This window comes from Asparagus officinalis, chromosome 3, assembly GCF_001876935.1.
Source record: "Asparagus officinalis chromosome 3, Aspof.V1, whole genome shotgun sequence".
Classification (NCBI taxonomy): Eukaryota; Viridiplantae; Streptophyta; class Magnoliopsida; order Asparagales; family Asparagaceae; genus Asparagus; species Asparagus officinalis.
In genome coordinates, this window is record NC_033796.1 from 6,439,705 (window position 1) to 6,465,598 (window position 25,894).

The window sequence follows — 25,894 nt, forward strand, 5'->3', positions numbered from 1 at the left end:
TAAAATGGGATCTTCACGTGTTTTATGGGCTGCAATCCGATTTTGGTGTGACATCTGAAACATGTAGGTTAGTAGAGATGATTCCTGGCAAAAATAAAAATTTATGGTGGTAAGTATCAAAGTGACTAAAAGTAAAGGTGGTTTCCATCTAAAAATCCTATTGTGGCCACAAAAGTCATGATTAAAGATATGATATACGCTAAGGTGTTCAAATGTTTGTCATTCTTATTGATTGAACCCGTTTGAGCTTATATGTTGTTTTTTTTAAGTGACGGCAATTATCTGTTGCCTTAGAGCTTCTCCAATGCAGCGCCAAATTTTTATTTTGGCGCTGTTTGGGCCCTTTTTCCTCCTCCAACGTAGCGTCAAAATGAACGCTATTTTGGAGGGGTGCTACAGTGTTGCGCCAAGAATGGCGCAACACTGTAGCAATAGCGTGGCGTAACACTGTAGCAATAACGCTATTCTTTTTTTTAATATTTGTATTAATAATATTTATTATTTTGTATTAACTATTATAATAAAATTAGAGTATAAAATAATTATTAAAATAAAATTCAACAATGGAAAAAATAGATAATTTAATCCAAACACTTAAAATTTCTTAATACTAGAACCAAATGAAGAAATAAGAAAAACTACACCATTTAGATAAAAAAAAATACAACATAAAAATTAGGAAATAAGAAAAACTACACCAATTTTTTTTATTTTTTTGCTTGTAAGTGTGATGTTTTCTTTTGTGATGTTAAATGTAATCTTTAGTTGAATTTATGAAAGTAATATTTTAATTTGATTTAGCATTTAATTTTTATATTTTTATTTTATTCATAAAATATATTATTATAATTAATTATATGTAATGTATTATATAATTATATAATTATATAATTTGTTAAATATTTTAAATAGATAAAAATGTTAAAAGATAAGAATAATAAAATGAATATTATTTTTGGTGTAACATTTGGTGTAATGGGTTAGAGATGAAATAGTGATTTAGTGTAAAAACTACATCATTTTGGGTTTTATGATTGGAGATGCTCTTATCATGGTCACATTTCAAATACTTATTTGATCACCTTTATTTGATACCTAAATGATCTCCTAGCTTGAGCATGATAAATCTTCACATGGTTTATTGAGCGCAAGTATATTTGCTATGGAGTTTTAAGTTCAGGCATCAAGCTTTAGCACGTCCATCAAAGGTAAACGATATCAATCATCAAGCCATCTATTTATCAACAATGTTATTTGATGACATCCATCTTGGTCTCTGTCATTTAAAAAAAAATGCAATTCTTGCGAATAACAATAAATCATCAAATGTAGTCATTAGACACATGATTGGGTGCTATCGTGTCACAGCGGTAAAGCGCCTCTGTGACCATTTTATTTCGAGACCTGGCACCAGCACCCAATATTCTTCGCAATGAATATACTTTGGTTCTTCAAGTATTTACCAGCGAAAACCAACCAAGCTGATCGAAAGGTTCGAATATTACTACATTAATGCAATCCAGTTGTAAGTCGTAGAAGAGATCTATTTGTTAATAAGAAATGGGAACCATAATCATAATCATCTCTGTTCAAAGTAGCTCTTTCTGATCTAATAATAAAAATATATATTAGTTCAACTGGAGCAGAGCATATTGAGGACAAAATATATGCTGCTGCCAACGTAATAATTAAAACATGAAGAAAATAAAAACGTGTCGAAACTATCTCTTCGTTGAAGAGTTGGTTAGAACTAGAGCAGAATCAGCCTCTCGTCAAGTGGATTTACAAAACTGTCCTTCAGAAGACGTCGAGAATGGAGCACAACATGAAGAGATGTCAATACCAGCAACCTCCATGGCATTACAGACCCATTCAGGGACGTTGCCTTTAGGAAACTACAAACATGAGAACCATATAAGACATTTGAAACTCAAAACAAACAATTGATATAGGATATAGAAAAGGCTAAGCTTCATAAAGGTTTAATTGACTCCTCTGTAAATCTATTGTCGCAGATAGACCTCTCTGTATTTCTATTGTTGCAAATGGCCCCTCTGTAGTTCTATTGTTGCAGATAGACTCTCTGAGTATATTTTTTTACTCTTTTACGCTTAGGAGGTTTATTTCCATAGAAACTATTTTCTCTTTCTCTGAGGGTAAAAGAGTAAAAAAATCACTCAGGAGGTGTATCTGCTATAATAGAACTACAGCTAGCAGTCCAACTGTAACTGGTAGCAGTACAGAGGTTTATCAGCAATTAACCCTTTCATAAAACTGCTATGAATACTCAGCGGTTTTGCAATAAAATACACTAAACAATTTTTTGTCAGAGAAAACTACAAACTTTTTTTTTCATTGCATTAATACTAACATATGTAATTGCATTAAGGAAAATTAATATGCTGTAAGCACGTGATTGTTCCGGACATTGTTGCTCGCAATTTAGTTATATAAGCATGCAACTACTCTCTCATCTTCATCCCCCACCTATATAGTGGTATCTAGTCTTTTTATCTATATCATTAATGATGTTATGGGGGTTTTCTCCTGATTTAAAAATCTATTGTAGTTTTCTCTAATAAGTTCAAAAAAAAAAAAGTTTTGGGTGTTTTCCTGTAAAATCCTGTTAATGATAGCCTATATGTATCTCTATCTATTTATATGGTAAAAATAGCCATAATCATCAAGGAATCAACAATTGCAATGAGCTAAAGCTAGATGATACAATTCACTCCAATGGAATTTCATGAGACCCAACTAAGAAGTAATGGACAATTGGACATAGACAAACCTGCACCCGTAAGAATTCTTGTACAAACCTGCAGAAGACAGGTTACAAACAAAGTCAGGCAAGGAATGGCCTTTGAACAAAATCATCCTGCACTGATTTCTAATGATTAATCCGGAAATAAATATGAAAGCACATACTCTGGAAATCGCCCCTCAACTATTGACATGTGAAGGTCCTTGCTTAGCTGCAAACAGAAAATATTACCCACTGTACCTTAAAGTATATCAAGATTAAGTAGAGGCCTTACTCTCATCATATAAGATAAATTATGATAAGATAGAAGCTGAGACCCCATAGCATCCTTTGTCACAAGGCAGTGTATATAAGCTCGTGTATAGTTCTTACACACCTGAAATAGATATGTTTAGTAGTGAAAGCAATTTTCAGGAGATATGAAACTTTTAGCTTTTCCTCAAATGTGATAAAATAAAGGCTTACCATACACGTGCATGTTGGATCAATTGGACGTTCATCGCTGGACATTACCTGGTGTGTAAGCTTTAGAACTCCCTGAAAAAAAAGGAAAATTTGCAGGTAAGCAAAAAAGTATGTCCATGATTGAAACAGATGAAACATGGCTAAAAAAGTTAAGGAATGAATCTATATATAGATCACTGGCATTCCTACAGAACAGATCAAAGAGGCTAGATATGAATCTATAATGATGCGTGATATGAGCACCCCCTCCCCCCCCCCCCCAAAAAAAAAAAATATATATATAATAATAATAATAATAAATAAATAAATAAATAAATAAAAAAGTTGATGATTTTTGGGGTTAGCTTTGCAAATACTAAGATTTGGGGGGTAATTTTGCAAATGTGTGATTTAAGGGTGTATACAGGAAAAACCTATTAATTCCTTCATCAAACCGTATAATGTGTTGGAAAGATACCAATGAAACCCCTGGCCGTATTTCTGTTTATTCAGATACAAATACAAACACAACTAAGGTGAAAAATCATACTTTACCTCAGGTACGAGTGCAGAGCCAAAACGAGCAGTTCGTGTAGGATAAACGCAGTCATACATGTCTGCCCCTAGGGCGCTGCAGACTACAATATCAAGCGGATAACCAACACCCTGCAAAGCATATTCAACATTCATTCTTTTGAGTTAACATTAATTGTTTTGTACAAAACCTTCTATGTTGCCTGGTGGCTCAAAAGGAATCAGTGATCAAAGCACCTGAAATGCTGCATACCATCACATATCGTGGTTTATCCTCTGGCAATGCGGCAGTGCACTGAGCAACAACACGCCAAAAAGAATCCTTATCTTCACCGCCTGCAAGGCCACCAATAGCGTAACTGTTGTAGAAGAAATTTGATAAATCAGTTATTTGATCATCAAATCGTTCTCCTCTGAACAAAGTTAACCATCTTAAAAACAGCTGGGTACACAGTAGGTTTGGAAATATTAGGCGCGTAACAGAAAATACAGAGACAAAATATCAGTTTTTCATATGAAACTTGAAGGGAAAATTGTGCAAGAACTTCAGCACCCAGTAAACATAGAGTCAAAGAAAGTCATGCATTTGAAAATGTGCATATTAAGTAAATAACCCCAAATAGCTTAATCGGGCTTGCAAAAGAAAGTGAGAGAAAAAGGAAACAAGCACAGGACAATAAATGACCAATATTTCCCATTTTAATTTCATATATTTATTGAAGCATTCCAGAGAGATAATTAATTATGACATAGCCATGATGGTATTATATATTTTGTACGTACCCAGGTAAATTGCGATCAACCAAGCCTCTAACGCATATATCTCTGCAAATAAAGAATATTAGTATCGAAAATAAAAAACAATTCCATGTAACATTAACAAAAAACTCCTCAAGGATTTCTTCAATACTACCATATTGAAACTAAAAGAGATTCCATTCACCTGAGAGTAGGATCTAATCCCCCCTGTACAATTCCAAATAAGTTCTGTGTGCCTGGTTTCTGATGAGCTGCCCTTCAATAAACACATACAAACGCCAATGTTCGCCTTATTACAACAAATAAGGGAGTTCTAAAATGTTAAAGTTTCAATCTGCCATACTGCTGTAGTTACCAGTACAACAACTAAGAGATCAAGAACACATGTGCTTATTTTCTAGAATGGAAAATGAAGTAAGTTAATATCAATATGATAATGAAGAGATGAGAAATTTGTCGCAACTGCTAAAGAATCCTGTGCTTGTAGTAAATGTGATGAAGCAGGGATCCCGAAGAACTGTTACTTTGTCATATACATACACTATTTATATGGAATAAAAAAAATATTACCAGCAATACATCTATCAATCCAGCGAAGAGTACGGTACATAGCTTCCTCAATCCGTGGGCCTGTAATGGTGGTTTTCACCACGTCGTCTAGGGCCATAATAATATCAGCTCCAATCTTATTCTGTACAGATAGCAGGCGAAATAAATATTGTAGAATGGTGACCTAAGAGAGATGCAATAGAGATGAAAAAGACCTATTTTATCCCAAATACAGAAGCGAGTACATTCTATTATAAGAGATGTGAAAATTTGTGTGATTCAAAACTAAAGTAAAGATAGGCTGATTTTGTAGGCTCAATCTTCAGAGAAAGTTGAGAAAGCATAGCGTGAGGGGTGCATTGTGGAAATTAAGACTTTCCCAGTCTGACTTCCAAGAGACAAAGGGTGATTGTATTTAGGAGGTGCAGCAGGTAAGGATGATTATCATAGCTGAATCCTTTAAAAAAAAGTAGAAGCTGGAGAAAAGAAAAAGGAGAAAGCAAAGATAAGAATGGTTGACTTATTAAGCCGGTGAATGGCAGAGATTAAACTATATGAAGAAGCAGGCTGAACTAACATGAGAAACTATATCAATCTGGCGCCATATTTTAATTGCATCACTTGTTTAAATATTTTACCCAATGTGAGAATATTCGATAAACCCAAGCAAGGTAACTAAGCTAAAACATCCTGAGTATTTTTGACTACTGACTGCACTTTTGAAATTTTGAGCGAAATTCTAGTTTACTTCTCCCAAGTGTATTGAAGTTATCATTTTACAAGTAATTTTGGGTGATTCTCAATTTCTTTTAGCAGTATTTTGGAGAGCAGATGTAAGATGAATATGTTGAGACCTGGGAGTGCAAAGTAAATGAAACAATGGGGGCAGCTTCTACAAATTTAATAATTAGCATTATTTCATTGGGAGAAGTAAAAGCAAACTATGTCTACAAGTGACAGTAGATCAACCAGTTATTCTGCAGAGTGATTGTGTGAAGCCGTGAGTTTAATTTCAGAAGGACAGTTAGGATCCTTCTAAAGTTTTCTGTAAACTGAGGATGTTATAGATTCAAATGCATATACTTCCTAAGCGAAGGTGTAAGAAGCAATGGATGAAATAGAACTGCATCACAGTTACCAGACTCTGGAAAAATATTGATAGAAAATTGTATGTTCCCTTCAGCAATGAAGAGAAGTAGGAGTTGAAAGAATGCAAAGTCTGAAGCCATATACAGTTTTAAGATACGGAAAACATGCAATTGACAGTTACCTGGATTTGGATAGACTCTTCAGGTGTAAGAAGCATTGGCTTTCCATCCACAGGAGACTGGCATAAGAAATCATGTTTCAGTATTATTGAGTCCATAAAGGAAGACAACATGAGAATACATATTTCTTTTGTAAGGAAAACAACATGCTAAACAAAAAGCAATATTACAAATATCAAACTTCTAGTCATTCTATATTTAACACCCTAATGTGTAAAGAGTCACCATGGAGAAAATAGCACTTGTGTTGATCTCATAAGAGAACACACTTCTGTTTTCACATAAATGAAAAGAGATCGCATGAATTTAATTTGGGAGAAAAACTACTTAATGGAAATTCTTAGTTGTATCACGACTATGAAAATGCAACGCAAAAAGCAATTGTAAGTGCAATTGCTTGGTCGATTGAATAGNCCCCCCCCCAAAAAAAAAAAAAAAAAAAAAGGAAAAAAATGACAACAACACACCACAGTGACCACACCCACAAACACCATATGCCTCCACAAAGTTGTGGATGCTGTTTGTAAGAAACGCGGGTATGGTTATCATCTTTCCATAACAAAATGATATCAAATATTCTATAAATCATTTACATTCACACAACTGATAATATATAGCACATATTAAATGCATATGAAGCAATCTTCAGCAAATATCTGTAAACTCGCATCACTACTCATAACCAGTAAGGCTAAGAACAATTCCCAAGCGATTGTCTATTTTATCCAGAGTACTATCTGAAATCTCCAGCATGACCAAAGTGCCTAGGTACATACATTCACTAAGGAACCTGTGCCAATCAACATTCTGAGGAATGGAACATTTCTTACAATCAATGGTCAAGTAAAGCGGGTAAACTCTCTTTGATAGCATATGGCTCAAAGTCCATCTGAATGTTCTCTTCCACCTGAGGACTTCACCCTGACTCGTCAAACAGTGAAAGATGCCTATCCTTCCCAAAATGCTTGTGCAGCTTGCTCACTCTCTAAAATTGACAAAAAACTTCGAAAAAGCTTTATTGTTCCCCAGGCATAAAGAAGTTTATTGGCACCAACCATCATAATCAGCCATAATATGCTCATGATTTATGGAACATAAAATCATCAATAAACACAGGATCACATTGTCCTGGAAACCTTTGCTCATGCAAGTGAAGGACAGCCTAGAAATTAGCCAACAAAGTCAATAGGTTGCCTGCAACAGGTTGGTAACCTTAATGGAAGCAACTGAAGTGTCCTTTACGTGAAGGTAAAAATAAGTAGAGTTTTGCAAATTTTATTCAATGTATAATATGTATGTGCATATACATATATGTCCAGTGCGTGTTTGTATTTTTTATTGGTTCTATGTGGTTTTTACTTATGTATCCATTTTCCAGGAATACATATCAACTTTTGAGCCAATCCAAAAATGAAATGACAATAAAAAATCGGGAACTCTACAGAAATATAATCTTATTTGTGAATGCTAATGGGAAGAATAAGCTTTAATATCAAACTGCAAAAATACAATTCATGCATAAGTTGATATAACACAAGTACTTATTGAACAGTTACCTGAAACGTTACACCATTCTCAGTTATGTCAGCTAAATGCAACAATGAAACCTGAAAAGGAAAATAAAATTGACATTATGGATGTCAACATCTCATTACACACCATAAGCTCAAAGAGAACAAAGGTGATATGAACGCATCTGATTCAACAAAACCCAGTCTTACTGAACAGAGTTTCTTGATCAAGTAATAATTATTAATTCTAAGCATTACTTGTGCTCTAAATCAAAATTGTGACACCAAGCCCAACAGCAACTGAGTGAATTAAATGATTTTTTTTAAAGTAGAATTTTCTGTTAAAGCAGGGGATGGCACGATTAAGCGACATAACAACCAATGTATGATTCACCAGGCAGGTAACCTTAAGGTCCTTTCCAGAAAACTTTATATGACAGAATTAGCTTCTAATGCATAAGACATAAAAGTGCAAATTTTCCCAATCCAAGTGGTTTTTGACAGTCATGAATAGTTTTCCTAGCTTTTTGAAAAGTGAAGCTATGTGATCTTTCTCCGTGTCAGATTGGATATCAAAGCTTAAAATCGGTATCATGACATCAAAGCTTAAAATCGGTATCATGACATCTCTTTTAATTTTAGAGCATCAAAATGTTTTTATTTCACTGGGATGCTGATGACAGTCTATAATTAACAAGAAAAAGATAAGTATTGTAACATTGCAGAACTAATATATTCTACATTGGAGCAACTTCAAATGTTTAAAAAAACATGCAGAGTATGGGCTATAATCTACGGCACATATTACAGTTGACTGGTTGAGAAAACCAACTATTTTAAGATGCTAGAAGTTGATTAAAGCCTTTGGTGTCTTGGAGAAGTCCTAGAATGGGATTAACAGTGTAACTCTTCGGTTATGAATGCACGAGTAAAAGACAACAAGTTATAATGACAAAAGAATAGTGTATAGAGTTCAACTGTCCAACAACCATTTGAAAACCACCAGAATCTGTAAGTAATGCTCTTTTCCAATTCATAAATTTATGAAGACCACCCATGTCATCTATTAATTCTGCACCTGGACGAAGAGCTAGATGGTATGTGTTCCCAAGTATTATTTGGCAACCGATATCCTCCAGCTGGTCATTAGTTAGACCTTTTATTGTGCCTAAAGAAGCACATATGATCTAAATCAGTTACAAATAGTACCTAGTGTTAGATTAACAAAAACTGAAATCAAACAAGATTACAAAGTACAAAGAGAACTCTGATAACTAGAGACAAATATCTAATTTATGCTTGCATGTTATATTTCAGTGTGTCCATACATTCATGGGATTATGTTTATGGTTTTCTTGTCACTGTTAACAAATGTTTTATATATGCTGCAAAGGTCATGTATTTAGAAAATTCTTTTTTTTACATTTTGGCAACTCATTTCATTTGATTGCTTTTTTGGTGCCTCTCACCTGATGCAATGTAACACCCTTACTATGATGTCTCTTTCACTGTCAAAAAACAAGTAAGACTCTTAATATGGTGTCGTTTTCACCATTTAAAAATATTCCCCTCATGCAATCAACGGTACAAATCAACATCAGTCTTGCTGAACTAAAAGTTAGTTCACGAATTATACAAAGTTCTAAGCAAGGAGTTGGGAGTCTTGAATTTTATTATAGTCCAGACATGTGTTTACATGAGATGTATGCACATCATATCACAGGACTAAGATGTGAGGAATGCTGGTCATTTGTGGGGACTATTTGCTTCAAGCATGAGTAGCCTTTACACATCACCAACATGTAGGCCTAGCATATTAGCAGTCACGGCAGAAAAAGTTGAGGGAAACTCTACTGGGAAAAAGCCTTGATGATCACTATTTAAGACAGTGGAGACTTTTTGGCCATCATTTGATAAACTAGACCTGCCGGCTATGTATTTTCAATGTGGCTGCCAAGTGGCTACTTTTTCGAAATATAATTTATTGAAGCTAAATTAGCTTTTGGAGAATATATATTGGCATCATAGGACTTTCCGTCGTAAAGCTGAAAGCTTTCTAAAAAGAATTCAGCATTCTTTTGCAAATATGACAAACAAAAGTATTAAAAATTAACCTTGTGTTCCCACTGGCATAAACAGTGGTGTCTGGCAAACAAAATGAGGAAGCGTTAATCGCGCTGCACGAGCTCGATTGAACCTCCCTAGGACCTGCATTATGGAATATCAACAACCACTAAAACCTTGCGAAGTAACAAACATAGAATATGATCAATCTGTTCTCACAAGATATAAAGCAGAACACTCAATTATGTAAGTAAATGGTTTTGTGGGACATCAGTCTTTGGTTTCCCTTGCATTCACATATGTTTGTATTTTTTAAGCAGTGGCTTGAACTCGCAAGCCTTTTGATTGCATGCTAAGTTTAATTTATGAACTTAAAGTTGATTAATCTTTTCATGAAATAGCCGAAGTAGCAGTGTTGTTCTAGAGTTATTAAAAAAATCACATTAGTGAAAGACTGTAGAGCATCACAAGCAAGGATACCAAAATTTTGTAAACAAAGCACAGTTGGCTTAGAAATAACAATCATTTTGCAGAACTAGACTCGAGAAGCAATAAAACAGGTTTCGTATGCAGTTTATTTGTGATTACTGTAGAATTGAAGTATGTATGTTGAGAACATGTCTAAGAGAAGTAACTCGTTAATCTCAAACTTAGGATACGCAGTACAAGTTATTGTTAAAAGGAAAACCCAAGTGATAAGAACAGTCCTCGTACCTCAAACCGGAGCGCCATCATAAAAGAAACTCTCAAGTATCTGTAAAGTCATTGTAACATATTTAGCACACTGGGGAATGATATTACTGTTGGAGATTGTGGTTAAATCTGAAATGAGACAGTAAAAGTTGATGTGCTGTAATTTTAAACTTTTTAAAATTAACTGATGTGCGTTTGTGAAACGTTATGCTTAAAGCAATATTTGGCCTACTCCGATGCAAGGATCTCAATGCCAAACTGCTTTCAGGAACAACAGTACAGTACTTTGGTGTGCACCAACCCAGTACTGTCAAAATCTCCTCGATCTATAAGACTTTTCAGTCAAGGCAAAGATCTCCTCGATCTCAGGACATTTTGATTCAAAACCTTTCAGTTTCAGGGAAAGTTTCTTCGAGCACGGTTTCTGCTGCAGTAGCACAATAGCTCAATATATTTCGTGTGTATAAGAGCTCTCACGTTCGTGTCTCCAAGAGCTGCTCCAAGGGGCGCTATTTATAGGCCTCTAAGGCCAACTCAAGAGTCACCTATAATTAATGTGACTGTTACAAATCATAATGACAATTATGATTATAATATCAATTGATTTAAATGCTGTTGTAACTACTGCATGCAGTAACGCCTGAAGGAGAGACAATCAATGGACGAGTTACTTCGCAACGTGAGGGTTGCGTCTCAGCAAATCAGACGAACAATGTCAATAGGACGAACCTCGTCGAACGGGCGAATGTCAATAGGACGAACCTCGTCGAACGGGCGAACCTCGTCAACCAATTGACGAACCTCATCAAGCGAGCGAACCTCGTCGAATAGGTGAACTTCATCAACTAATTGACGAACCTCGTCAAACGGGCGAACCTCATCGAACAAGTGAACCTCGTCAAACGGGCAGACCTCGTCGAACAGGTGAACCTCGTTAACTAATTGACTAACCTCATCAAATAGAGGAGTATCGTCTGATCTCGAGAACGCTAGGGTCATACCCTCATGCGAATACGTAGCTCGTTCGCATGCTGTGAAGTAGTCTGCGAGGCAACCTTCGTGGCAACTAATGTGGCGCCAAAGGGCACCACCTAACCCCGATGCCTCCATGCGAAGTGCAAAGTATGTCTAACAAAGCGTTACTTAGCGTCTCAGCCCGATTAGCCCCGATCCCTGACCCATTAACCCACGACCCATGGCCCACGGTTCACGGCCCACGATCCACTAGAACTTATGAGGAATTAATTAAAACAAAACACTTCTCGACTTGTCGTTGGCAAGGCTCGAACAGAGAACCTTTTGAAACATCAAAACTTTAACTTTTCACTAGGCTACTAAACATTTATAAAAAGTACTAGTAGTTAATATATATATATATATAGTTTGAAAACTCATTTTGAAAAACGGTTTTGACCAAAAAATTTAACAATTCCCCAAAAGTTTTTAAACTAGAGTCGTGTTATGATACCGTTGTTTCAATTGTTATGCATAAGGTAAATGTCGCAAGGACTTGAATCCTCCTTAGATCAACTGAATAAAAGATAGGTGCATGGTGTCGTAAAGACTTGAACCAGCACATCTAAAAATTCAGCGATCACACAAGATCAAACTCTTCTGTGGTAGTTTTTATTTTGAACCGCACTAGCATTTGCCTTTGCTTTGCATATTTATGACCCTGCGATCATACAAGATCAAACTCTTCTGTGATAGTTTTTATTTTGAACCGCACTAGCATTTGCCTTTGCTTTGCATATTTATGACCCTGTGCATGTCCTGGTTTCTGTTAGGGTTCTAGGTATCTTTCCATAAGACACCATATGAGACGGTCAAATCTCTACCCAGGCATAGGTGAGTTCTTTAGGTATGTTTTCTACCAAACATCTCGCATCTGAGATGCTTTGAACTCATTAAGGCTTAAGAGTCATCTTCTATCATGATAGAATTCTAGATGAGTCCTTTAGACGTGTTTTCTATCTGACACCCCGCATTGGTAAATCTCTACCCAGGCATTGGTAAATGAGTTCTCTCAAATAGCTATGTTTTAGACAAATGGTCCGCTTCTTTTCATTGAATATCGAGTTCGCTGCCACAGCACTCGTCGCATAATTATCATAATAGATAGTAATTGCGTCTTACAATTTTATCAATGAAAGGTCTTGGAGAAAACAACTGAGGCACTCAGCTTCATCTCCCACAGCACAGAATGCGAAGAACTCAGATTCTATCGATGGATGTGTAATTATAGTTTGCTTCTTAGACTTCCACGAGACGACAACTCCACCCATGGTGAAGACAAAACCTCCAGTATATCTGCACTCATCTGGTTCTGAGCACCAGTTCGTATCTGAATAACCTTCGATTACAGTCGAATATCTAGTGTAGAATAAGCCCGGATCTATAGTTCCTTTCAAGTATCTCATCAATCTCTAGACAACATCTCAATGAAGCTTTTCAAGATTACTTGTGAACCTACTAATCATTCCTACAGTGAACGCTATGTCTGGTCTCGTGCAGCTCATTACGTACATAAGACTCCCAATGATCTTTGAGCACCTTAACTACTCTACTGGTTTTCTAGTGTTCGGTCGAACCTTCTTGTTGTAATCATACGGCACTGACAGTTTTGACAGATCGTAGTAACCATACTTTTTTAGCATGCTCTCGACATAATGAGATTGAGACAATCCAATACCTTCTTTAGAGTATATGATTTTGATTCCAAGAATCATGTCCGTAGTTCTAAGGTCTTTTATGCTTAATTATGCTGAGAAATTTTTTTTGATAGATATTACTATCTCCAAATCATCCTCTATGATGAGTATATCTCCACATAGAGGCAGATAACCACCACCTTTCCTTCAGCGACCTTGATGTATAGGCATTTGTTAGACTCACTGACTTGATACTCATTGTTGCGAACAACCCTATCGAACTTCTCATGCCAGAATTTTGGTGCCTGCTTAAGTCCATATAAAGACTTAACAAGTTTACAAACTTTACCAACTGGAGCATCAAATCCTTCTAGCTTTTTCATGTAGATTTTTTCTGTGAGATCTCTATTGAGAAAAACAATCTTCACATCCATCTGATCTATGACAAACATTTTAATCACCGTTCATACGATAAGCACTCTGATGGTAGTGATCCTGCAAACTGGTGCATAGATATCAAAGAAATCTATTCATTTTTTCTGAGAGAATCCTTTTGCCACCAGTCTTGCTTTGTATTTCTCAATAATATCATCAGGACGAAGCTTCTTCTTGAAGATCCACATACAACCGATAGGCCTTGTACCTTTAGGTACATCCACCAACTTCCAAGTATAATTTTAGATCAATGAATCCATCTCATCATCTATAACTTCTTTTCACAGAAGAACGTCTGTTGATTGCATTGCTTCTTGAAAAATCTGTGGGTCTTCTTTCACATTATAGGTGATGAAATCATCTCCAAAATCTTTCTGTCTCCTGACACGTTTGGAAGATGGTTCAGTAACTCCTTCATCATTGATACTTTTAGTTTCGCTTCATCATTAACACTTTTAGTTTCTCGCGAAACTGGCTCCTCTGGTGCATCTGACGTACCAATATTTTCTGATATATCTTTGAGCAATAAACCTTTATCCTTGATAAACTTATACTCAAAGAATTCTGCATCCCGAGCTTCAATGACAGAGTTGGTTCCAAGGTCCAGGAACATGTAAGCATCGCTATCTTCAGCAAAGCCAAAAAACACACATTTATTTGCATTTGGTCCGAGCTTAGGCCTTCTGATATCTGGAACTCGAACATATGCTAAACACCCCCACATTTTGAGACTATCCAAAAGATCTAGATATCCTAACAATAACTGATAAGGAGTACTATTAGTTTTGGAATAGGGTATTCTGTTCAAAATCCAGTTTGTCATCAGCAAAGCCTCTCCGCAATAGCAGGTAGGTAGACCAGATGTGAATAGCATGGAATTCACCATCTCAATCAATGTGCGATTCTTCCTTTCTGTAATCCTATTGGATTGCGGAGAATATGGTATCGTAGTTTCAGCAATGATTCCATGCTCCTTAAAGTATGCTTCTGTCTTCTTAGATCGTTACTCTCCTCCTCTGTTGATCTTGAGTCTTTTCACCTGAAGTCCAAGCTGCTTCTCCACACGAGTCTGAAACTCGATAAACTTGTTGAAGGTTTTATCTTTAGATTTCAGCAGGTAGACGTGACAGAAGCGAGAATGATCATCAATGAAGATGATGAAGTACTTCATGCCGTCTCGAGTGACGAAGCTCTTGAAATCACAAATATCTGAGTGAATCAAATTTAATAGGTTGGTGCTTCTTGTGACACTTGGGAAGAACTTCCTTATCAGCTTTGCTTGTACGCAGACTTCACGCTTCTCAGGTTTGTTACCCCCATATTTTGAAAGTAATCCTAATTTCTTCATGTTAGACAGTTTTCTATAATTTACATGTCCCAACCTATTGTGCCATAATACAGAGAAGTAAGCAGAAGAAGATATTTCATTTACAACTTTACAATAGTATTGATCTTATACATACCATCAGTACTATATGCATTGTCAAAATATATTTTCTTAAAAGATAACACAGTCTTTCCTCCTTGGAAATCTAATCTCATATCTACGTCACACAGCAGGCTTTCAGAGATTAAGTTTTTGATTATTAAAGGAACATATTTCACATCCTTTAATGTGAGTCTTTCCTGAAGAGAGTTAACACCACAGTCACAGTTCTAAGAATAAGAACCACAGAACGATCAACCATTGATACGTTCTCTTTGGTAGCAACATGAAAAGAGAATAAATTTCTGTTAGAGCAGACATGACAGGTAGCATTTATATCTAATCACCAACCAGAGATATTATTGGGAGTTATTACTTGGAAGAGCATAGCCACATAATTATCAACTTGATTAATATTGTCTGTTGTTCCCTTCTTTGGTGCTTTGCAGTCCTTGGTAAAATATTCTTACTTCCTACAATTGAAGTATTTGTCGTTTTTCTTAAAATCTTTCTTTTGAACATTTAGATTCTTCGGGTTTTGGTTCTTCTTTTTGTTAAATGACTTTTTCTTCTTTTTGGAAGAAGAACTAGTACCATTCTCAGAGTTAGCAGCCACCATGTTAGCAGATGCATTCTTCTTAGCAAGGAGTTCATCCTTCGTGCGAGTCTGAATCTCGTCCTTGATCCGAATGAACCTCTTCAAATCAGATAGAGTCACATATCTTTTCCTTCTTTGAATGTCCATGAAGAATAACATCCAAGATGGAGGAAACTTGTTGACAATTGCACCAGAAATGAAGGTTTGATAAAGATTGATCTTTTCATCCTTTAGCTTCATAACAAGCTTTTCAAATTTTTTGACTTGAGGCAAAACCTCAGTGTCATCTTCGAATTTGAAGCCCAGAAACTTGTCAATGAAGTAAGACTTGGAAAGCTTCTCCTCATCATTGTATTGGTCCTCCAGAGCATTCTAGATTTTCTTTGCAGAGGGCTTGTTGGTGTAAGCATCTGCCAGATGATCGGCTAGACAGTTAAGGAGATAACTCCTGTAAAAATGATCATCTTTAGCCCAAGAGGCTTCAGACTTAGAATCTTCTTCAAAGTCAGGTTTCTCCTCAGAAACCACATAGTAGATTTTCAGGAGTTGTATTCCGAAGATCACTTTCCGACGCCATGCGTTAAAGTTGGATCCGTCAAATTTTTTTAACTTGAGACAGTCCACTCCAAAAGTCTTCGTGGGATCCATAATAGATCAGAAATATTGCTTTAAAATTATTAAAGATTGTGGTTAAATCTGGAATAAAACAGTGAAAGTTGATGTACTATAATTTTAAATTTTTTTAAATTAACTGCTATGCGTTTGTGAAACGCTGTGCTTAAAATAATACTTGGCCTACTCTGGTGTAAGGATCTCAAGACCAAACTGCTTTCAGAAACAACAGTACAGTACTTTGGTGTGCACCAACCCAGTACTATCAAGATCTCCTCGATTTATAAGACCTTTCAGTCAAGGTAAAGATCTCCTCGATCTCAGAACCTTTTAGTTCAAAACCTTTCGGTTTCAGGAAAAGTTCATTCGAGCATAGTTTCTACACCAGCACAATAGCTCAATATATTTCGTGTGTATAAGAGCTCTCACGTTCGTGTCTCCAAGAGCTGTCCTAATGGGCGCTATTTATAGGCCTCTAAGGTCAACTCAATAGTCACCTACAATCAATGTGACTGTTACAAATCATAATGACAATTATGATTTGTAACATCAATTGATTTAAATGTTGTTGTAACTGCTGCATGTAGTAACGTCTGAAGGCGAGGTAATCAATGGACGCGTTACTTCACAACACGAGGTCGCGTCTCAGCAAATCAGACGAACGTCGTCAACAGGATGAACCTCGTTGAACGGGCAAACGTCAATAAGACGGACCTCATCGAACGGACGAACCTCGTCGAACGAGCGAACATCGTCAAACAATTGACGAACCTCGTCAAACGGGTGAACCTCGTCGAACAGGTGAACCTCGTCAACCAATTGACAAATCTCGTCAAATGGACGAACCTCGTCAAACGGGTGAACCTCGTCAACCAATTGATGAACCTCGTGAAACGAGCGAATCTCGTCGAATAGGTGAACCTCGTCCACTAATTGACGAACCTTGTCAAACGGGCGAACCTCGTCGAACAGGTGAACCTCGTCGAACAGGTGAACCTCGTCAACCAATTGACGAATCTCGTCAAATGGGCGAACCTCGTCGAACAGGTGAATCTCATCAACCAATTGACGAACCTCGTCAAACGGGCGAACCTCGTCAAACAGGTGAACCTCGTCAACCAATTGACGAATCTCGTTAAATAGGTGAACCTCGTCGAACAGGTGAACCTCGTCAACCAATTGACGAACCTCGTCAAATAGAGGAGCGTCGTCTGATCTCGAGAACGCTAGGGTCACACCATCGTGCGAATGGGTAGCTCGTCCGCATGCTGCGAAGCAGCCTGCGAGGCAGCCAATGTGGCACCACCTAGCCCCGATGCCTCCGTGCGAAGTACAAAGTACGCCTAACAAAACGTCACTAGAACTCATGAGTGATTAATTAAAACAAAACATTCCTCGGCTTGCCGTTGGCAAGCCTCGAACATAGGACTTTTTGAAACACCAAAACTTTAACTTTCCACTAGGCTACTAAGCATTTATGAAAAGTACTAGTAGTTAATATATATATATATAGTTTGAAAACTCATTTTGAAAAACGGTTTTGACCAAAAAACCAACAATTACATGATATTCATATAAGAAAGAACATCAATGACAAAAAATATAAGCAACAACACAACATGACTTCTTTTATAGCGGATCAAAACTGCTACAGGAACTTTATTTGAATCCTAGAGATGATACAAGAACTATCAATCGTAGCTGTATATTGAGTGTGTTTAAGTAAAAAAGTTTAAAAATATGTACAAGGATGAACATGACGCGATATTGCAGTACTAATTGCATTCGCAGCACATTAGACGTCAACAGAGTATACAAACATTTACCAACTACAAACCCGTTAAAAAAATAAAGTTTCGTTTTTGACAATAAGTCACCGTGCATTAGAAACATATTAATTAATGCCACCCTTAATACAAGTCTAGACTAATAACCTTTAACTAATTAAAGATCACAAAATTTCAAACCTTGATGAAAATCAAAATTTTTGCAGCGACACGGAGAGAATCGGAGCAGAAGTAGCCCAAGAATCCGCTGAGCTCCTCAAGTTCTGAAAACCTTCAGGCCCGTTGCTTGCGGCGGCTGAGCCGAAGAACAACGGGTTGGGAGAGGACATACAGAATCTTTTATATAGCCTTGTTTAATAGTTAGAATTAGATTCGGCGACTCCGATGCTTGATCTCATCCGCCCAATTAATTGACATGTGGTCAAACCCAGTGACACGTTATCTTAGCCGTCCAATTGGGCCCAAAAACACCAGGTTATCGGGTTCGGATCCGGATAGCCTGTCAGACAACCGTGGCTCATGACCCGGTTAGAAATCCACTAGTCACTAGTCACTAGTATCAAAATAAAATAAAATAGAGGACAAACTTACAAAATAGGCATTATAAGAATTTTATTTGTAAATATCGACCCATTTGCAATTTATTCACCATTTTCGTCCTGATTTGAGCCAACTCGCTGAAACTGGGTCGGAAATAGTGAATAAAACCTATCGGGATTCTAAATCCCGTAAAGTTTAGTGCCTAATTACCCAACCTAATCGTGATAAGGTTGAGTAATTTAGCGACTAAACTTCACAGGACTTAGAATCCCGTAAAGTTTTCTAGATTTAATTACCATTTTCGACTCAGTGGTCGATTTTTACAAATAAAGTTCTAATAGAGTCTATTTTGAAAAATTATCCTAAAATAAAATAAATCCACCAATAATTTCAGGTCTGAATTTTGAAATTACATGTAGTGATGTTTGGCAAACTGAGCTAACTAGATGGAATAAAACAACAATCGGATGGAAATTAATTTTAATCTGACAAAAACCTAAAGGCTAGGCTTAACTAGTTTTTCGTTAAGTCATTGTTTGTCTAGTAATTAATCTGGACTAGACCGGTCTATAACTAATCTTAATTGGGCTATTCAGAGTCGTTGCTTGTGCCATGAGCTTTTGTTGAACAACATTAACAAAACTTGATAAATAAAAAAATAAGTACTTCGTCCCACGACTTTGGAATTTTTCGTACTGTTAGACGTAACAAAGAATAATCGCTCGAACATATATATGTTCAAGATGTAAAATTTTCAAATCTATTTTCCAGTGCAGGAAGAATTCAAATCTTATATTAGTTTTTGGTTTATTTAGATCCTAACCCTTAACCCTTTAATAATTCCAAATTGGTCCTTCACATCCTTGAAATTGATCAAAAGTCTCTCACATCTTTTAGAGATCTTGCCACTTGGTCCTTAATGACTCAAACACCCTTCAGTTTACATTCCCTCAAAAGACCCTCTGTATTCAAGAAAATATTTTTTTATGTCTATTTCATCTGTTGAGGAACCAAGTTGCAAGACCCCCTGTAGATTTGAGGAACTGATATATAAGCAACACTTACATGTGGGTTAAGATATTAACAAATTAAAATTGAATTAGAGGGAAACATCAACACTGCTAATTTTTAAGAACAACATATGTTTGGAAGTTGCAAAAAGCATATTCATAGATATCGCGAAAAGCAAGTAGATAATCAAAATGAGGAACTTGAGGACAATTTCCTCTAATAAAGGTTGCATGTAACATTTCCCGCATGCAATATTTATTGGAATTACAATTACAATATACCGAACAGAAGATAAACATTTCCATACTAAATCTTGACAGCACGGATAAGAATTCTATAATCTAGTATCAATAAGCACCAATGACATAAAACTACGTTTCCTTGGTAATTACGTCAATTTTTTAAACTCCATTAAACAAAAATTTACTCGGTAAATTTCAAAAACCTCTGAATTAGCAGACTGACAAGAAAACACTATGAACTTTATAATTAGAAAACTTCTAAATTTCGTACAGCTTCACAATTCCTCCCAAAACTTTTTAAAGGTTTCACCTACTGAAATGTTGTTCATAAAAAATAACCTTTCTCCATCAACGGAATCTGCAAAACGAAACTCCCTGGCTATTTTTTTGCTCATTTCTCTCCATTCCTCCCCCGAGGGGTCCTAAATAAAATTTACCCAAAGTTAATGCGGATTTTTTTTGGAAATTAAGAAGAGTTTTGACGAACTCCTCAAAGTTTCGGGGCTATTTAATTAATTATTTATAATCTTTAAATTCATCGTGTTCTGTGCAAATCACCCCGAAGTTGAAGGAATTTTCTGAAATCTACCATTTTCCCTTCCAAAGTAGGACAAAATTTTAAAACCGTCCTATTTGCAAAAATAATCCCAAAAAACAACCTAGTTTCAAAATATTCTTCAAAACCGACTCAATTTTAGCCGTCGAGCTGAAACTGGGTCTGTTTTTGAAGAAAAAACTTACGAAACTTCACGGGACTTCAAGTTGCTAAACTTCACGGGACTTCAAGTCCCGTGAAGTTTAGCAGGTATTTTTAACCAAGATGCTAAACTTCACGGGACTTCAAGTCGCGTGAAGTTTCGTAGTTCAAACAAACTTCATGGGACTTGAAGTCCCATGAAGTTTGTTTGAATTTATTTTCCTCCTTGCAGAAAGTAGCTGAGATGTGCGCGGGTTGGACTTCAGCGCGGAGGTGGGTTACGTGGAGTTCCTCACACGTGTGAAGAGGGCTGAGACCGAGGCACATGCTAGTGTACCCTCTAGTTAGAGGCAAGTAGAATATTTTAAAGGATGAGATTTTGAAGGAATGGGATTGGTGAGCCTATGTTAGTGTACCCTCTAGGTAGCAACAAGTAAGTACATTATGTTTTTGTGTAAATTTGTTGAGAAATCGAGGGGCTAGTTGCATAATTTTACAAGTAGAATCGTGTGGGGTTTTGGTCACTTTAATAAACTTCACGGGACTTCAGCAACTTAGTTAAATAGTTGCTAAGCTTTACGTGACTTCATGTCAACTTTTTTCGCCAAAACCGACATGGTTTCAGCCCCATGGCTGAAACCAGGCCGGTTTTAACAAATAAAGTTAAAACGGGTTGTTTTTGAGGAATATGTTTGCAAATAGGACGGTTTTAAAAATTTGTCCTCCAAGGTAACACAAGGGGTTTAATGTCTAGTTTCCATGAAAATAGAAAAATACGAAGAAAAGTAAGCAAACTCTATTTGTATATTTTTAGGGGTTAAGAGTAGGGGTACGTGCATTAGCCACCACAAGTTCCGACAAAACTTTAAACCCTATCCATTACTTTTCTCGATTTCTGCAAAATTTGTCCTCAACGACTCTAATCGCAACCTCAAATCTCCATCAAAAAGAAGCGGCAATTCTGTATCTCTCTTCTCCGAAGTGAAACCATTTGATCGGCGATGGCGGTGGGATTCAGTCGGTAAAATTACCGATCTCATTTTCTTGATTAAATTTTTTTTCTGGGGATTATAGGCGAAACCTAGGGAGCGTTTTGATGTTTTCTGGTAGATGGAATGTCCAAGGTGGGATTTTTTGTGACATTTTACGGTGTATGTTTGAATCAGTCAAATTTGGTTTCACATGAAATGCTAGCGAAATTTGGGGTTTGAATTGAGCACTTTGAGCAGGAACTGACTTGGAAAAGTTGGAAAAATGGGTTATCATTGACTCAGTCAGACATCAAGTTTTTGAAACAAATAGGAATTGAATTCTTATTTAAATCTGTAACAACAATCAAACAAAGTTTGGTTCCAAATGCACATTGCAGATTTGAATCACATTTTGGAGGTCCAGAATTGCATTCGAGTAGCGAAACGTGCCTAGGTTAGTGGCTATGGGCTGCTATTTGATGCCCCCTTTAGGCGGCTTAATTTCTTAGAGAAATAGTTCTTTCTTATTTACTTGCTGAAACAATGTACCTTTTGATTGGGAAAAAACTTCGACGTTCCCCATAAATTGTTTTAAACGTTCCCAAAGATTTTCTGAAGCATTCCTTTTTGAGAACTCTAGCAATATCACACATTGATGCAGGGAAACGAAAATAACTTTTTTTCAGGTGATAAATTATCGGTACTGTTTCCAATGGTCTGTATATCAAGTCAGCAATTTATAATGGAGTAGAACACACCTTTTCAATATCTACCTGAACATTTTTACAGAATTTGCTACAGTCCTGTAAAATTAGATCATTTTATTTGACGTGCTTTGCTAGGGTGTGAATTGATAGTTCTCGTGCTTTTTGCAAACTTTTGTCTGATATCTTCTGACCAATTTTTTTTACAGAATGTCAAATATACATCTGTCAAGTGGTGCTGTGAGGTTTAGTTTTGCCAACAGTGATATTGTTGATTCCAACCAGCATATAACCCTTCGCAGCGTCACCAAGAAGAAGTGCTGTTTGAGGCATGTCTTCTCAGAATACAATAAACATATCCTTAGTCGTAGGTGGATGGAAGTTAGAAAATACCAGTCTCCCTTTCACAAAGCTCGAAGGATGGTGTTCTTTGTCCCTTTTGCTTCCACAGATGATGTTATAGCAGTAAATGGTGCCCCACAAGCAAGTCCAGATAGCAACATGGATGAGATGAGGGCTAAGTTAAATCAGTATCTGCAAGTCGAAAAAGTTAGCAGTGGCCTTGTCCTGTCAATCCATGACGCAGCAAGGGCTATTGAGTTGGCCGTTCGAGAACATTGTTCATCATCAAAAACATCATGGTTTTCAAAGGCATGGCTTGGTGTTGACAAAAATGCATGGGTTAAGAAGTTATCTTATCAGGTTTGAAATAAGGCATCCCTTGGAGCCATTCTACTTTTTTACGTTGTTGTATTTGTGCATATAATGCTGAAATTGCATTTTGCCTTATCTACTGCTCTCATAACTTATATGTGCTGCTATACTGCACATATGTTATATTTGTGCATGGGTTCTGTCAAGTGGTCTGCCTACGAAATCATAAGCACCCCTCACTTTTGTTCTGACCATTCAGGTAGCTCAAGTTCAAAGGAAACAGTTATAGACTGGTTCGAGCATAATCCCTGTCTAATTTGTGCATGGTGCATGATAGACGCTCAATATTAAACAACAAAGTAAACAGAGAGATCAGCCAGCGAAGCCAAGATCAATTATCTCATAGATCCATGCAAGAAATTAGATTCTTGATCTTGCACTCTAGTTTTCTCCTTTCATTATTATTATTTGTTATAGATCATGCCTATTCATATGAATTCTTCTATTCAACTGATTGCGATGCCTAGTTCTGGCGGTATCTGTCTCTGTTGATAAGATCTTCTGCATATATTCCAAAGAAAAACAGAAAAGAACAATAATCCTTGTAGGCCATCTAGATAGACCTTCATTCTATTCAGTATACTAGGAACAGTAGTCTATTTTTTGCATGTCCCATTCCATTTTTCTTTTCTAGAGTTTAACAAGTTCTTTTTTCCCCTCAGGCAGCTGTGAATGCTTTATTGCAAGCAGTAATCGAGATCTCATCACGAGGAGATAGACGAGACATGGATATTAATATCTTTGTACAGAGGAGGTCAAATTATTCTTCTGAAAGACTTTATTATTTTAAATCACAATTAGATTATGTAGATCATAATGTTTTGTTATTGAAGTTAGTATTGTCAAGTATGAAATGTTAAAAGTTATATGATTCTTGTCTAACCCGCTTTCATTCAAATTGAGATCAGCCGTGGAGCATGATTCAAAGTCAAGAGAGCTCCATAAACAGATCGACTAAGTCTATACAACCAGCTGTAGCGACACAGTGAGTTGATGTCAAATTCCTTGCCACAACTATGAGCTAGGAAAGACCCTTCAATAACACCTTAACGACACATTTTTTTTCTCATGCTGAAAGTTAAGCAACCATTGGAAAATCGCCTAGAGTAGGTTCGAGTCAGATGAAGAGGTAATATGATGAGATTTCTGCAATAACGCCTAAAGGACACATTATCTCTAAGATCCGAATAAACGAGAGCCAAATAAATCACATTCCCATTTGAAAGGTGCAAGTCATGGTTGTAATCTGTAAACATTTAGTGTCCTGTACTTTCTCATGCTATTTGATACTGGATTAGGGAAAATAACTCCTTTATGCTGTTGTCCAAGGAGTCCAATTTGCTTATCCACTCAATTTCAATACCTATATGGTAGTTTTTGTACTGTACTTCACTTTACATTGATATGTTATCTTTAATGCTAAATTTAGTGATGAAGGTATGTGGAAACTACCGCATAAGTTGTTGTGTTCTTTTTTTTCTGAAGAAAAGATCAGTAGGAAATAATGTTTGTCAATGGCTTGGTTAAGGATGAGTTAATTGTTAGTGCCTGTTGTGTTATGGTTGGAAGCTTCTGCTATGACACATGCAGTGTAATGGATGCGCATGAAATAAAGTCAGCCTAATGATTCATATGCTTCTGCATCATCCTATATAAGAGAATCTTGGATTCATCATGTGTAGGCAGCAAATGACTATGGACTTCACGCCGGTCTTTGTACTATTGAAACCCATTTCACATTAGGAATACCAGCTCTAACTGCCTTTCAAATGCTCTTAAGAGAAAATTAGCTAAATTCTTTGATTTAACATCCAAGCATTTGCAGAATGCTCCTGAATCAATTATATAGAACAAATCTCCTTCAGAGTATTCTACAATTTGAGGAATTGGCTCAAATTCTGTTCTCCATTGAAATTAATCCCGAAATCTCTGCAATTAGCAACCCCTTTCATCACACCCTTAATATCTTTTTCAATGGCACATGACCTTAGGACTCAGTGATATGAGGCAATATGTAAGTTGTTCCTATGCCTTTGGGTGTACATATAAACTGTTATGTTTACTTATTTTTGCCGTTTATTTCTTTGCTTCTTTAATTGATCCAATTTATTGACAAAAGCATTATCTTGTTCATGGTTTTCTGTTGATAGTCATATTAGTTCTTTTAGCTATTTCATGCCTGAGCTTGCCTAGAACCTATCCAGTACAAATCCTATTAGAACCGGTCACATGCGACAACCATTTCTGAACCACAAAATGGGGGGCAAAATGCGACATAAGCATTATCATGTTCATGGTTTTCTGTTGATAGCCATATTAGTCTTTTAGCCAATGTTACAGAAGGCACTAGGCGGATTAGGCCTTCGAGCCGGGGCCTAGCGCATAGGCGTTTGCCTATCTTTTAATTTAGTTAATTATAATAATTCACAAAAAATATGTATTAAGTTCATATAAAATTGCAAAAAAACATAAATAACAAGATTAAATCCATAATCAACCATGCATAAATACTAAAATTGAACTAAGATTAACTAAAATTAACTAAAATTGAACAATATTAAACTAAAATTAACTAAAATTAAAAAAATTAAAGTAAAATGAACTAAAATTGAACAAGATTAAACTGCAATTAACTTAATTAAACTAAACTAAACAGGATTATTATTTAAATTTAAAAAACAGTTTATATGTGAAAATTTTACCTAAAACAGTAAATAAGTTAAAAAACAGTTTATAAATTTTAAAAAATTTGAAAATTTTATCTGAACGGCGGAGAAGACCGGCGGGAGAAGGGAGCTGCAGGAGAGGACCAGCGGGAGAACGGGGACTGCGGGAGAGGAGGACGTGGTTGCGGGAGTGACAGCGACAGGAGAGGGACAGTGGGAGAGGGAGAGAAAGTCGAGAGAGAGAGATAGGAAGG

At 36.4% G+C, this 25,894-nt stretch overlaps 2 protein-coding genes across 2 annotated transcripts in view; one reads left to right on the forward strand and one right to left on the reverse strand.

The window, feature by feature from the left end:
• Positions 1,524-18,418, reverse strand: LOC109832791 (queuine tRNA-ribosyltransferase catalytic subunit 1-like). Its single transcript, XM_020400210.1, has 16 exons — positions 18,276-18,418; positions 10,608-10,647; positions 9,944-10,037; positions 8,819-8,997; positions 7,875-7,925; positions 6,321-6,377; positions 5,072-5,192; positions 4,686-4,752; positions 4,526-4,567; positions 3,996-4,101; positions 3,764-3,874; positions 3,230-3,301; positions 3,039-3,140; positions 2,929-2,975; positions 2,792-2,819; positions 1,524-1,895 (listed from the first exon to the last, which is right to left on the reverse strand). The coding sequence occupies exons 2-16, from the start codon at positions 10,626-10,628 to the stop codon at positions 1,773-1,775; spliced, it is 1,221 nt and encodes a 406-aa protein (XP_020255799.1). The 5' UTR covers positions 10,629-10,647; positions 18,276-18,418; the 3' UTR covers positions 1,524-1,772.
• Positions 21,428-25,894, forward strand: part of LOC109832792 — a 15,879-nt gene continuing 11,412 nt past the window's right edge. The window contains exons 1-3 of the mRNA XM_020400211.1: positions 21,428-21,606; positions 22,470-22,962; positions 23,637-23,728. Coding sequence (XP_020255800.1) covers positions 21,587-21,606; positions 22,470-22,962; positions 23,637-23,728 — 605 coding nt within the window. The 5' untranslated portion in view covers positions 21,428-21,586. The remainder of the gene's footprint in view (positions 21,607-22,469; positions 22,963-23,636; positions 23,729-25,894) is intronic.

Coding starts and splice junctions, on each gene's coding strand:
- LOC109832791 (XM_020400210.1), bottom strand. CDS start 10,628: ATGATGGCGCTCCGGTTTGAG. Junction 4,753..5,071: donor GATTGATAGATGTATTGCTG/GTAATATTTTTT, acceptor ATTGAAGGGCAG/CTCATCAGAAACCAGGCACA. Junction 3,302..3,763: donor GCTCTGCACTCGTACCTGAG/GTAAAGTATGAT, acceptor CTTTTTTTTCAG/GGAGTTCTAAAGCTTACACA.